The following is a 13,596-nucleotide window of genomic DNA, read 5'->3' as shown; positions in this document are numbered from 1 at the left end:
TAGTAAAACATGGCAAGTTGGACTTCTTAAGATGGCCCAGAGTATGAATTTCTCTAGTCAATAATGAGTAAATAAGCGATCTGGATATAGTCTCCCAGTTGAATTTAACACCCCTTGTGACTATACTTTTAGTAATCTTTGTTAGCTGATAACCTCTTTGTTTTGTCAAGTATTTATTGAGTGCCCACTATGTGTGTGAGCACTGTGTTAAGCACTTAATATAGTGCTTAGAAACAGTGACTAGAAAAGGCATGTGACCCCTGCCCTCATGGGGCATTTAATTCACACCCCCCAACAAATTTTTAATGGCATTTTTTAAAACATTGCATAAAGTCAGATATATATTGGATATACATGCCAAAAAGTAAGCTGGAGGTATTTGGCAAAGAACGATGAATGCAAGCAATAGCAAATAGACAAAAATATTAAATGAATGAGTACATTACCTGGAAAAATACTACTGGAATCATTTTGTCAAACAACTTGTCCTTACTATGATCTGGAAAAGTCTAGCTTACTACAATAGAAAGAATGCAGTAGTTGGAGTCAGCACTGATTTCCAGTTCCAGCTCAATCAGTTCCTAACTATTGATGTTGGGCAATGATATGGTTTTGCCCTGGGTCCCCACCCAAATCTCACCTTGAATTGTAATGATCCCTATGAGTCAAGGGCAGGATCAGGTAGAGATGATTGAATCATGGTGGTGGTTCACCTCATGCAGTTCTCTTGGTAGTGAGTACGTTCTCATGAGATCTGATGGTTTTATTCATTAAGGGGCTTCCGTCTTCACTCAGCACATATCCTTCCTGCCGCTGTGTGAAGTAGAATGTGTTTGCTTTCCCTTGCACCATGATTGCAAGTTTCCTGAAGTCTCCCAAGCCATGCTGAACTGTCAGTCAGTTAAACCTCCTTCCTTTTACCCAGTCTCGGGTATGTCTATTAGCAGAGTGAGAACAGACTAATACAGGCAAGTAATTATTTTGGTGACAGATAGCACTGTAAAATTTATCCCTTTAAGTTTCTGCATTTTCTGTTATACCTAGGGTTCTATATTTTCCCATGGATTTGTCTTTTAATCCTATTTTTCATGGTTCTGATTTAATTTACTTCTAATTTTCTACTTTGCTTCATTTGTTGGTTTAACAAAAAGTTACTGAGTAGTCTGTTTATGTGTATACTGTTATGTGTTGCCTCAAATCCTAGACGGAATGATGCTGAGTATAAATAACTTTTAAAGAGGGAGTGTATTTGAGAAGTGTCTGAAAGCTGTAAAACCTCTAATATAGATTATTTGCTTTATGAGAGCTACAGCTTGAGGCTTTGAGGGATCCCCAAGTTCACAGGCTTGGAAAATTTTTGCAAACTGGTCACGTTCATGCCACCAGCTCATAGTTCAAGAAACAGAACTTGACTCTTACCTCAGAAAATCCTTCCACTGCCTTACCCCACCCTTCCCCACATTCCACCATCTTAACCACTATCTTGACTTCTAATAGCATGGGTTGCCTATACCAGAAATTTGAAGTTATGTATATAAGCAGAGTCATAGGGTAAGTATAGTAGGTGTACTTTTTTCTTTTTCTTTTTTTCTTAGTTATGGACAATATACCCAACATAAAATTTTCATTTCAACCATTTTTAAGCATACAATTCTGCACGTTAAGTACATTCACATAGTTGTGCAACTATCACTGCCATGTATCTCTAGAACTTTTTCGTCTTTCCCAACTGAAACTGTTTCCATCAAACACTAACTTCCTACTCCCCCTTCCCCTAGTCTCTGACAATAGCCATTCCACTTTCTGTCTCTATGAATTTGACTACTCTAGAGTAGCTAAATAGAGTAGTAGCTACCTAGAGTAGCCTTATACAATATTTGTCTTTTTGTGTCTGGCTTATTTCACTTGGCATAATGTCTTCATAGTTCATCCATGTTGTAATATATGTCAGAACTTCTCTTCTTTTTAAGGCTGAATAAAATTCTATTGTATGGAATACCATATTTTGCTCATCTATTCATCTGTCAATTGACGCCTGACTTGCTTCTGCTTTTGGCTATTGTGACTCATACTGCTGTGAAAATGGGTATATACATGTCTGAGTTCCTGTCTTCATTTCTTTGCAAATATACCCAGAAGTGGAATTGCCAGATCATATGGTAATTCTGTGTTTAAGTTTCTGAGAAGCTGCCATACCATTTTCTGCATTGGCTGCACCATTTTACATTTCTACAGTTACACTTCCTTTTACTCAACATTATGCTCAACATTATGTTTGCAAGATTCATCCACATTGCTGCATGCAGTTGTGGGTCATTCAGTCTCATTGCTGTGTAGCGTTCCATCATGTTAATGTGCCATAATGTACTTAGCCATTTTACTATTGATAAGCATTTGGGTAATTTTCAGTTTTTGGTTATTACAAGCAGTGCTACTATTAGAGGGCATTTTAAAATTGGGCCTTAAGTTTCTGTAGCTTTGTGATTTTTTTATGGAAATGAAAACATTAAATTGAAGACATTATTTGAACAACTCATAATGCTTTCTGATTGTATCGCTTGGTAATTTAAATTCTGTCAAGTGACGGAATAGCTAATGCATGCTATCCTAAGAGAAGGGGACTTGCTTATCACATGACTGGAAAGTTTAGGTGTCCAGCTTTCAGCAACACTGACCTTATTCCTGCCTCCTGGCCACATCAGTCCAACCTCTGCTTTTGTCATATCTCCTTCTCTAACTCTGTCTCTTGTATCCCTCTTTTCTCTTATAGGAAATCATTATTACATTAGGTCCATACAGATAATACAGAATAGTCTCCTCATCTCAAGACCCTTAATAATATCAGCAAAGCCCCTTTTGTCATGTAAAATAATATATTCACAGGTTCTTGGGATTGCTACATCTTTAGAGGGCTATTTTGCCTCCCATGATGTGTGTGGGGGTATGTGTGTTGGGGGAGGGGCAGTGTATGTATTTTTTCTCACTGATGAGCCAATGATAATGTTCCTCTCCTTTATAATTTTGTGCTTTTTTTTGGAGTTAGTAATTGGGGTGTTTCTCTTCTTTTTAGATTATATATAGCTGTCCTGAATCCTTTCCACACTCTTCAGTAGAACTATGAAACTCTTGTTTGCACTTTCCATGTTATCAAACATATCAGATCACCTATAAGTTTGTTTTTTCTCAAAGTCTTTTCCTGGGCCCTCCATTGTTTCTTTTTCAAGCTGGGTGATGTGCTCTCTGGGTCTGCCGCATGGCGGCAGTTTTTGGTGATTTCCCTTCACCCTCATTAACATCATGGTAATTCCCTTCACCTCTCTCCATGTACTGCCCTTTTTTTGATCTCATGCATTCCCTTAAATGATTTATTTCATTGTTCATGTGGAGCATGTCCTGCAGGAGCTTCTTGAGAAGAGGTGTACAGGTGGCAAACTGGACACCTTAAATAACAGTGATGAACCCTCTCTGACTGGGGAGAAAAGGGCACATGTTGTTTGGGGAAGGAAGAGAAACAGGAGAGAATGGTGAGAGAGAGACAGATGAGGAAGAGAGGAAGATGTTTCCACCCTGGTCTTTTCTCATAATGCCTCTGTAGGCCAGAGTCACGTCTTAGTCATTTTGCTTCTCTCATGTCTCACCCACAGTGAACACTTAAGATATGTTCTTCAATGAATGAACACATACAGATAGCCTCAGATTTTCTGCTGTTTGAAGTGGTAGAGAGTCCTTAGAAGCCATTAGCCAGCTTCTTAGAAAGCCTTGCTCAAAAAATGAACTCCAGTTATTAAGAGATGCCACAAGAATCAAACTGGTTTTTTACCTCCTCATCATATAGAACATAAATCTGACCCCCATTAACTTTTATTCTACTCCTCCTGCTTCACCAGATGATACAAATCCTGGGTACCCTAACATATGTATGGTTCATCTTTGCATCCCTGATAATGTCATGAATTATATAATGCCCAGTAAAGATTTGTTCAATGGCTCTTCATTGCACACATGGCCTTTCTGGTGTGCACTGATTGAGCCGGCCTTGTTCCAACATCAGAGACTCTGCGGTTGCTGCTCCCTCTGCCTGCAGCACTCTTTCCCCGACTCTGGCAATTTTCATCCTGCAGATGAAGCTTGCCCATCATGTCATCTTCCCAGTCTGATCTAAAGATACTGTTTGTTCACTGCCCATCATCCTGTGATGTGAGTACCCGTCATTATCAGAAATGACCTTATGTGCATCTTTATTTATTTTCCCTGATAAATGGAGACTCAATAGATGTGCCTTTCTGTCTCATCCACTGCTGTATCTCCACACCTAGAATGGGGGCTGCTGAATAAAAGTGTGTTAAATGAATGATATGAGTTGTTGAGAAAATGACAATGTTAATAACTTCTCCTAAACTTTACTGGATTATGTGAGTGGTTAGAGAGCACATACACATTCACCTTCTTTGAAAGTTTTCCTCAACTGTGCACACATGTAATCCCAGCACTTTGGGAGGCTGAGGTGGGTGGATCACGAAGTCAAGAGATGAGACCGTCCTGGCCAACATGGTGAAATGCCGTCTCTATTAAAAATACAAAAAGTAGCTGTGCATGGTGGCACATGCCTGTAGTCCCAGCCACTCGGGAGGCTGAAGCAAGAGAATTGCTTGAACCTGGGAGGCAGAGGTTGCAGTAAGCTGAGATCGCGCCACTGCACTCCAGCCTAGCGACAGAGTAAGACTCTGTCTCAAAAGAAAGAAAGAAAAGGAAAGGAAAAAGAATATAGAAATAATTGAACATTCAGGGAATGCACTTGCCCTAAGATTTTGTGTATTCCTTATGAGTGCCTTGGATTTAGAAAGGAAAAAGGTGAGAAAATATTGCACTGGGGAGATCTGTCCCTTGAATTTCATCTGAGAAGCCAAAACTCTTATGTTAAACTCCTCTATGCCCAGACACGTGCAACTGGCTTTATTCTTGAGCCAGCCTATTTAACTATGGCCTCAAAATAAGCAGTGGTAAAGCTTATTTTGTATGTAGTTTGGGTCATATTGCTTTTAAAAATTCTGTATCTAGGTTGCTGTTCCTGCATGGCATGGAGACCCTGATAATTAGGTTTCTGTGACTTAGAGACAGTTCTGAGGCTCTGTCTATAAAAAGCTATTCCTCCTGAAAACAGGACAGAAGTATATACATACAGTGAAGTAATATTCCCAGAGAAGAAATGTGGCATGAGAAGCAAAACAGTTACAGTGTTCCTCCCTCACCCCATTTGCGTGCAATGAAATCAGAATAGACATGTTAAAATGAGTCAGTCATGCTGAGGGTATTGCAGAAATTGACCCTTGTCTCTAGAGCAAGGTTTGTAGAATAGCAGTTTTGATTTGGGGCTGGATAATTCTATGCTGTGGGGCAGTATCTGTATGCTATAGGATGTTTAGCAGCATCCCTGGCCTCAACTCACTAGGTGCCAATTGCAGCAACCCCCTCATTCCCCGCTGTAAAGAGTAAAACCTAAGATGTCTTCAGACATTGCAAAACCTGGTTGAGAACCACTACTCTAGAGAATGCGTAGAAGGATCTAGCCTTAAACTATGCCTCTGGGTTTGTTTAGAAACCATATTTCCACCATGAATGCAGCAGTGGTAGAGAAGACTCCTTAACCTCCACCTTGTCATACGTATGTCTTCTCAGCCATACCAGAGTACTGTGGTTTAAACCAATGTCTTCCTCACCCACCCACCTCTACCAGAAATATATCACACTACTCTAGCGTAACCTTAGGCTCTTATTCTGTAGACATGTGTGTACAGCTAGTTCACGATATATGCCTTCCAGCCAGCAAAGGTCTTTTCTGGGTCTTCATGTGGTATCTGAACATGTCCCAATTCTCCAGTTTCTTAAGACCACTCTTTGAGGTCATTGCTTTGACACTGTTTAATTATTTAACACTGTGGTGAGCTACAATTATATAAAAAATGAAAAATCTTGAATTGGTGGTTTCTCCAATATAGGGAGGGTCATTCATTCATTTCAGCACATATTTATTGAATACTTATGTGGGCTGCTCTTGGCACTAGCAATAAATGGCTATAAACAACATAAACACACTTGCCTTCTAGGAGCCTACACTCTGATAGGGGAAGACAGACAATAAATAAGTATAACATATGTTAGGTGTAAAATACATCAAGATGAGAAGAAAGGCTGGGCACGGGACTCATGCCTATAGTCCCAACACTTCAGGAGGGTGAGGCAGGAGGATCACATGAGCCCAGGAGTTCAAGACAAGCTTGGCCAACATGGTGAAACCCCATCTCTACTGAAAATAAAAAAATTAGCTGGGTGTGATGGCACATGCCTGTAGTCCCAGCTACTCGGTAGGCTGAGGCAGAAGAATTGCTTGAACCCCAAAGACGGAGGCTGCAGTGAGCTGAGATCACGCCACTGCACTCCAGCCTGGGTGACAGAGCAAGGCTCTGCCTCAAAAAAAAAAAAAAAAAAAAAAAAAAGGAGAAAGGCCAGATGTGGTGGCTTAATGCTTGTAATCCCAGCACTTTGGGAGGCTGAGGTAGGTAGATCGCTCAAGTCTGGGAGTCTGAGATCAGCCTGGACAATATGGTGAAACCTGTCTCTACAAAAAATACACACACAAAAATTAACTGGGCATACTGGCATGTGTCTGTGGTCCCAGTTGCTTAGGAGGCTGAGGTGAGAGGATTGTTTGAATCCAGGAGGTGGAGGCAGAGGTTGCAGTGAGCCATAATTGCACCATTGAACTCCAGCCTGGGCAACAGAGTGAAACCCTGCCTTAAAAAAGTGATGAGGAGAAGGAACACTAGATGGGAAGTATTGTGTTTTTAAATAGGGTCAAGCAAGATGTAAAGAAAGTTCAGGAGCAGGATGTTTGGACATCTCAGGGTAAAAGAGTTCTAGGCAGTGGGAATGGTAAGTGCAAAGGGCAAGAGGCAGGGCTGTGCTTGGTATATGTGAAGGGTAGTGAGGAGTGTCGGGGAGGGAGCTGTAGAAGAGGGGGTGCGGATATGTGCTGTGGACATAGCGTATGGAGCTTTGGAGGCCTGGTGAGACTCTTCTTCTGTTTTTTATCAGACAAAATTTCAAACATACACTGAAGTGCAGAGAATAGTATAATGAATCCCTTATTTGCCTATTATCCAAGCTTAATAAATAGTAACCAAAGCCAATTTAATTTTATATACAGTTACTCCCCCTACCCAGATTATTTTGAAGCAAACTCTACATGTATTATTTCATCTGTAAATATTTTTGTATATATCTATAAAAGATTGGGAATTAAAGGTGATCATGATCCAATATCACACTTTAAAATGATTGGCTAGTTACAGCAGATAATATCCAAACTGTGTGTGTATATATATATGCACACACATATGTATCTCTATTCAATATATATTTCAGGCTGAAGTGTGTACATATGTAATAAGCTGATTTTCTAAATGCCTGATTATGTGTGTGTTTGTTTATAGTTTGATTAGTTTGATATCAACATCCATTAAAAAATTTATATATTACAATTAGTTGATATGTCTCTTAGGGTTTTGTTGTTGTTGTTGTTGTTGTTGTTGTTGTTGTTGTTGTTGTTGGTAGAGACAGGGTCTTGCTATGTTGCCCATACTGGTTTAGAACTCCTGGGCTCACATCATTCTTCCACCTCAGCCCCCCAAAGTGCTGGAATTACAGGCATGAGCCACTGTGCCTGCCTTTATTCAAACTTCGGGTTCCCCTTCCATCTCTTTTTCTCCCCATTAAATTTTTGAAGAAACCAGGTCATTTGTTCTGACTTTCATATCTAGTTTTTGCTGATCACACCTCTGTGATACTGTTTTAACATATTCCCTTGTCTCTATCCTGTAACTTGATATTTTGATGTAGAGGCTCAGTTGTATCCAGTAGTGCTAGAGTCTTCTTGGTAAGATTACATCATTTGCGTTGCCTTGAGGTGCTTTTGATGTCTGAGATTTCTCTCTTTGTGATGTCAGCAGTCATTGATGATCTTGGCTTAGATTCCCTGGTTCTTTAGAGTCTGAAAAATTGTGACATTTATGACTGCAATTCCTTCTTTATTTACCAATTGGAGTGAACGATTTCACCATCCATGAGGTGTAACTCACAGGGGAAGCAGAGATGCGCTTGATTCTTTCCCTTTATCAGTTTTCAAGATTACTGTGGTAGTTCTCTAGCATCCTTTCAAGGTGATGTGACTTTCTCTTCTCTTCTTGAACTCATGACTTTAAACATTTGATATGTTGTGATACATTACCATTGTCCTTCCTATTGATGCTTGATTATCCCATTTAGGGCCAAATGTGCTAAATTTGTGACTTTTACTCATAGGAAAGCTGTTGGAGGATTTTGAACAGAAGAGTGACATATTCTGAAAGAGATCACTCTGGAGTTTATGTGGTCACCAAAGTGTAGAGGGTACCAAGGAGGAAGTAGAGAGACCAGTTAGGAGGAATAATCTGGCCAAGACACAGTGTATTTAGGATCAGGGTGGTTTAGGTGGAAATAATGGTGGCATTCTGGATATTTTACGTTGGAAGGAAGCTTCTTTCGGGGTTTGGAGGGTAGGATGATGAGTTTGCTTTTGGATATGTTAAATTAGGGGTAGCAGAAGGAAATTGAAGTGAAAATGTATTGTGGTCGATTGGCTATATGGAACTGAAGTTGACTTCAGAAGATCTGTGTGCAGAAGGCTATTGAATAATATTCTAATGTGTTTCCGGAGATGAGGGTCGACCTTAAAAGGTTAAAGAATTTGGGAATTTAGCTTTATTTTTTGGCATAGGGTGGTTACTGATTTTTTTCTTTTCTTTGTTTATCATTGTCTGGCTTGTGACACCCAGGCTTTCAAACTTTCCCTGACCAACTTTCCTAAGGAAAGTTGATTCCTCTTTTTTGTGTTCTATTGTATCTTGTTTGTTTGTTTGTTTGTTTGTTTGTTTGTTTGTTTGTTTGAGTTGAACTCTTGCTGTGTTGCCCAGGCTGGTCTCAAAACTCTTGGATTCAAGCAGTCTTCTCGTTTCAACATTCTGGGTAGCTGGGATCCATTTTATCTTTTGTTTCCTTTTGTGATAAATTACAATAACTTTTTACATTTCTATCTGCCTATTGGTGGGGTCAATGACTTTATTTCAAGTATGGATTTGTAAAGGGAAGGAGGATTGTTTGGTTCTGTGAGCTCACACTGAAAGATAAAGGTACCTAGTTAACATTAACACATGCCCCAGAGCAAGTTGATAGATAAGGATGTAGTGCAGAAAAGAGTTCTGGGAGTATCCTATAAACCTGCACTGACTCAACAGGCACCTTTGTAGAGTTAGAAACAGGTAGCCCTCCAGAAGCTCACAGAGCTGAGGGAGACTTGGTGAAAATGAGAAAAATGAGGTGAAGCAACCCAGAGCCAGGCGCAGGCATAAAAACATGGAGAGCAGACTGGATGTCAGTTCCCACTTCCCTCCTTGCCCCGGGCACAGCCTGAACAACTGCCGGTGTGGCATCCCTGCCTAGACAGGCCTCTGGGATAAGAGTAAACATACTGGGATCTAATCCTAGCATAGCTACCGACTGTGTGCCCTCAGTTTCTTCATCTGCAAAAAAATGGAGTTTGACTTCATAGCCTTTGAAATGTAACTGCTTGAATATACTTGCTATTTCACCGCAGTTTGGCTCTGTCTCTCTTTGTGTCTGTGTGTGAGGGAGGGAGGGAGGGAGGGAGGGAGAGAGAGAGAGAGAGAGAGAGAGAGAGAGAGAGAGAGAGATGCCTTGTAGTACTTGAAAATTAGAATTCTTGATAAAATAAAGCTCTAATTAGTTCTAGTGTTTCTTCTCAACAAACCAGGGGTTGCCAAGTTTTAAAACACTTTAAAATACATTAGAGGAAGTGAGTCAGTTATGTTCTTCATACGCGACAATGAAAGTACACTTAGTGCCAAGTTATGAATGCTGTAAAAAATTAGGTTTTTGAATAAATACAAGGTGAAACTTTCACATTTTGAAAGCACATGTTCTCTTTTTCCCTCCTTATTCATATTAGATCGCTTTTGTAAAGTATACAGCACTGAGGTCTTAAAAATGAGCTTTTCAAAAATAAAAATCCAAATGCCTATCTCTTGCGTTTCCAGTTGGTAGTTTCCTATCATAGGGTTTGCCTGTTCACACAAGTCTTTGCCACACAACAGAGTCTGGCTTCCCCCAAATTAATGCAGTTAGTTTATTCCTCTTTCTGATGATTGCCATATATAGAGAAAGATCTAATTATTTTTATGTGGCACTATTCCTCATTTCTTTCTTGGGGACTACGAGTGATTTAGTTAACTCCACCAAGGGAAGTGTAAGACGAGCCTCCTCAGGGTGGCTGAATTCTATTCGAGCGCATCACAGGGAGGTGGGGAGTAGTTGACGTGTGCTGAGATAAACTCTTTTACAAGTATGACACTGGTGCTTTATTTTTTTGCCCCAGTCTGCAGGGGCAAAAGGACTTTTCATTTCACTGAGGTGAAAAGTGGGTCTGTGAGTGGAGCGACTTTCTTTAAAAAAAAAAAAAAAAAATCAGAAACCAATTACTTGATATGCAGAACTGCAAGCCTCGTTCCTTTAACAAAATCAGTGCAGTGTGCACTGCCGTTAACCTGAGGAAAGCAGCTGACATCTCTTGATTACGGCTAGAGGTGGAAGGACCCAAACTTGCAGCCTCCCCCTCCCCCTCGAGAGAGTGTTAGTCCAGTCCTTTAAAGAGGTTCGGTTTGGCTCTCTGTCATCACCGGGACGCTAGCAGGGAGTGTGTGTCATGGTTACAATAGAGTATGCTAACATATAACAAGCATGAAAGCCCAGCGGGAAAGGCTACAGATTCCGGGGCTGACCTTGGAGTAAGTATTGTCTGTCTTTAATATTTTAATGCTTTCTGCATGGCACTCGCTTTCCGGCGACCAATAGCTATTTAGCATTTGTTTGTACTGACAGCCTCAGAGCACTGCAGTGTGAGGTGGAAGAACATGTCTTAAATGCATGGCATTTGGTTTCAGCAAATGTGGACACCCAGACCAGCATTTTGCATTGCAGTCAGAGGAAAAGCACTGCTGCATATTTAAAGTTACTAAACCCCAGTTCTGGAAACATCTTAACAGCTCATTGTGAAAGAATGTATCAGTAGGCCATGGTGTCTCTGTCTTTTTCTCCTTCTCTCTTTTACTGTTTGTTTATCCCCATGTTTCCTTTTTCTAAAGAAAGGCCTCTGTCTGCATTGAATAATAGAAGATATTACAATGGATTAAAGTCCAAGAGAAGGGTTATTTGTGACATTCATTAGATGTGATCCATGTTTTATCTGTGCAACAGAATATTAATGAACTGTGGTACATTTAGAATCCTCTCTGCAGAATCTCCAACCACTGCATGCAGTGTGTTTACCTAGTTGAGCTGTGTGTTTGCTTAGCTGTTTTTTTCTTTTAACCCATTAAGTCATCTGACTGCCTTCTGATGTGATGTAGCTACATGAACATGTCCACATCTAATCTGTGGCGCAGAAGTTAGACATCTGTGATGCAGGAAGTGTCAGCAAATTTTTATTTTAAATCTGTTAGTCAAAAATGCAGAAGCTGTGAGTTAGTCTGTGCTGGCACACTTAAAATAATAAACAGTAAAATATAAATCCGGTAGAAAAATATAAATATCCCTCTTTGTAACTTACAGCACAGATAGAAAATTACATTTTAGGGAAATCTGTACAGTCCCAATAATCTCATACTGGACTGCCTCCAGAAAGAGACTGCAGGACTGTGCTCAGTTCTGAGGATTAATTGAATTCTGTAGATGCATCATACAAGAGAAATTATTTCCTTAATTAATAAAAACATGACATTCTGAAGTGAATACTTTTCTAATCAGTCCTTGCTCTAAAATTGTGCCCTGATTTTATACTAATGCGGAGCTCACTTACAAAAAGTTAGAGGGCTCTTACAACCTTCTTGCCAGATGTGACATTTTTCATATTAGAGGTATGAATATTGTTTACCCATTGCCCTAATATTTCTCCCATCTCCACCCCCACCCTAACATTCAACTCTCACCATCTGTGTGGAATATTTTAGTGGCATGCACTCATTCTTCTACTTAACCCTCCTCTCTCTAGCATTCTGGAAATGCACAACTAAGCCATAGCTCTATCTTTAAAACCCAGGAGCATGAACTTCCAACTTTGCTTTTGCCTCTGTTTTTTGTTGTGCTGTTTCCTGGTTGTTTTCTTTGGACTTAGTAGATATCATTTCACTTTAGGCTTTTTCTTTCTTTCCTCTTCTTCCTTTCCTTTCCTTTCTTTCTTTTTTCAATCTTGTCTACATTAAGAGGAGACACTTCAAAGTAACTTTTTAAAAATATCAACTCAATTTTGTCAAACATTCCATTTTATGATTAGAAGGACTGAATTATGTCACAAGTTGTATGACCTTGCTAATGTCAACACAGGACATAGCAGTCAGCTAAACACAGGGGATCCTTGGATGTTGTTTTGGTATCAGACCACGCCTCCTACTTCTATCCTCTTATCTCGGTAAATATTACTGTGCCTTTAAAGTAGATAATTCTGTCTGGCTGAGGAGCCTGAGAGTGGAATAGATGTCATCACAGTATTAGTATGTAATTTACTTTGAACATTTTGTTTACCTTGAAATGAAAAATTACTCCAAAATAGACATAGCTAACTTTACATTCATTCATGGAAAAAGTGAATTCTGCAGTCTTTGAATGAATTCAACTTCTAGCCACTGCAGAGGAATGTTATAATGGAAAGTCTTATCACTGAATGTATTAAAAGCAGATTTAATGCATATGACTTTAATTATTTGGGAATCTTAGAGTCCTAACTCACACAGCAAATGTGTAGAGCAGGTTTTGAATCTTCGTTCATGAGACATTATTGTTTTTCTTTCAGAAGAGTTTATTCCATAAGCACTGCAGCTGTGAAGTATTGCATGAGCCTATTTTATGCTCTGTAGATGCAATCTAGAATTTTCCATCTGATTGTCAATAGCACAGGGCAGTTTCTGATTCCTGTTTCAGACATTGAAATCCTAGGTGAGACATCAAATATATATTTCAGAAATTAATGATACCTAGATGGCTTATGCCTGGCTTTCCAGTTTCTGAGAAAAATCTTTTTTTGTTGTTGTTTGTTTGTTTGTTTGTTTCTGTTTTCATCATAAGAATAGAACTGGGTGCATAGACACTTCATAGCACTCATCATGCATGTTTCCGCATGGAGACAGGGAGCAGTGTTAGTGCCTATGCATGCCGATTTTAAGACCGGAAGGAATAGATAAGACTGTACTTAGACTAAATGATGGATGTATCAGGGGACATTCCTGAGAGCTTTCCAATGAGCTGCTAAGTTAGAGTACAGCATGTTTAACAGCAGCAGCTTTTGAATATGCTCTGAATATATAAGGAAAATAATTCCTTACTAATTCCAAATACTGGTACCAAATCAAAGAATGGTCTCAGAAGACATAAAACTTTACTCTGTTGAAACATTATATTTTAAAAATTAGAGCATTTTAAGCAATAATTTTATAT

General features: G+C 39.6%; 1 protein-coding gene across 11 annotated transcripts in view; it reads left to right on the top strand.

Annotated features, from left to right (window-relative positions):
* The window catches only part of MAST4 (microtubule associated serine/threonine kinase family member 4), a 573,771-nt gene that overhangs the window by 347,887 nt on the left and 212,288 nt on the right, over positions 1-13,596 (top strand). For 2 of the 11 annotated variants that reach the window (XM_074385299.1, XM_074385279.1), the window contains exon 1: positions 9,771-10,895. The exons of the other annotated variants lie outside the window; for them this stretch is intronic. In XM_074385299.1, coding sequence (XP_074241400.1) covers positions 10,849-10,895 — 47 coding nt within the window. In that variant the 5' untranslated portion in view covers positions 9,771-10,848. Of the gene's footprint in view, positions 1-9,770; positions 10,896-13,596 lie in introns of those variants that run through there. 11 annotated transcript variants of the gene reach the window in all.

Source organism: Saimiri boliviensis, chromosome 1 (genome assembly GCF_048565385.1).
Source record: "Saimiri boliviensis isolate mSaiBol1 chromosome 1, mSaiBol1.pri, whole genome shotgun sequence".
Lineage (NCBI taxonomy): Eukaryota > Metazoa > Chordata > Mammalia > Primates > Cebidae > Saimiri > Saimiri boliviensis.
The sequence above is the reverse complement of the archived record's forward strand: the minus strand, read 5'-3'. Positions and strand labels throughout refer to the sequence as shown.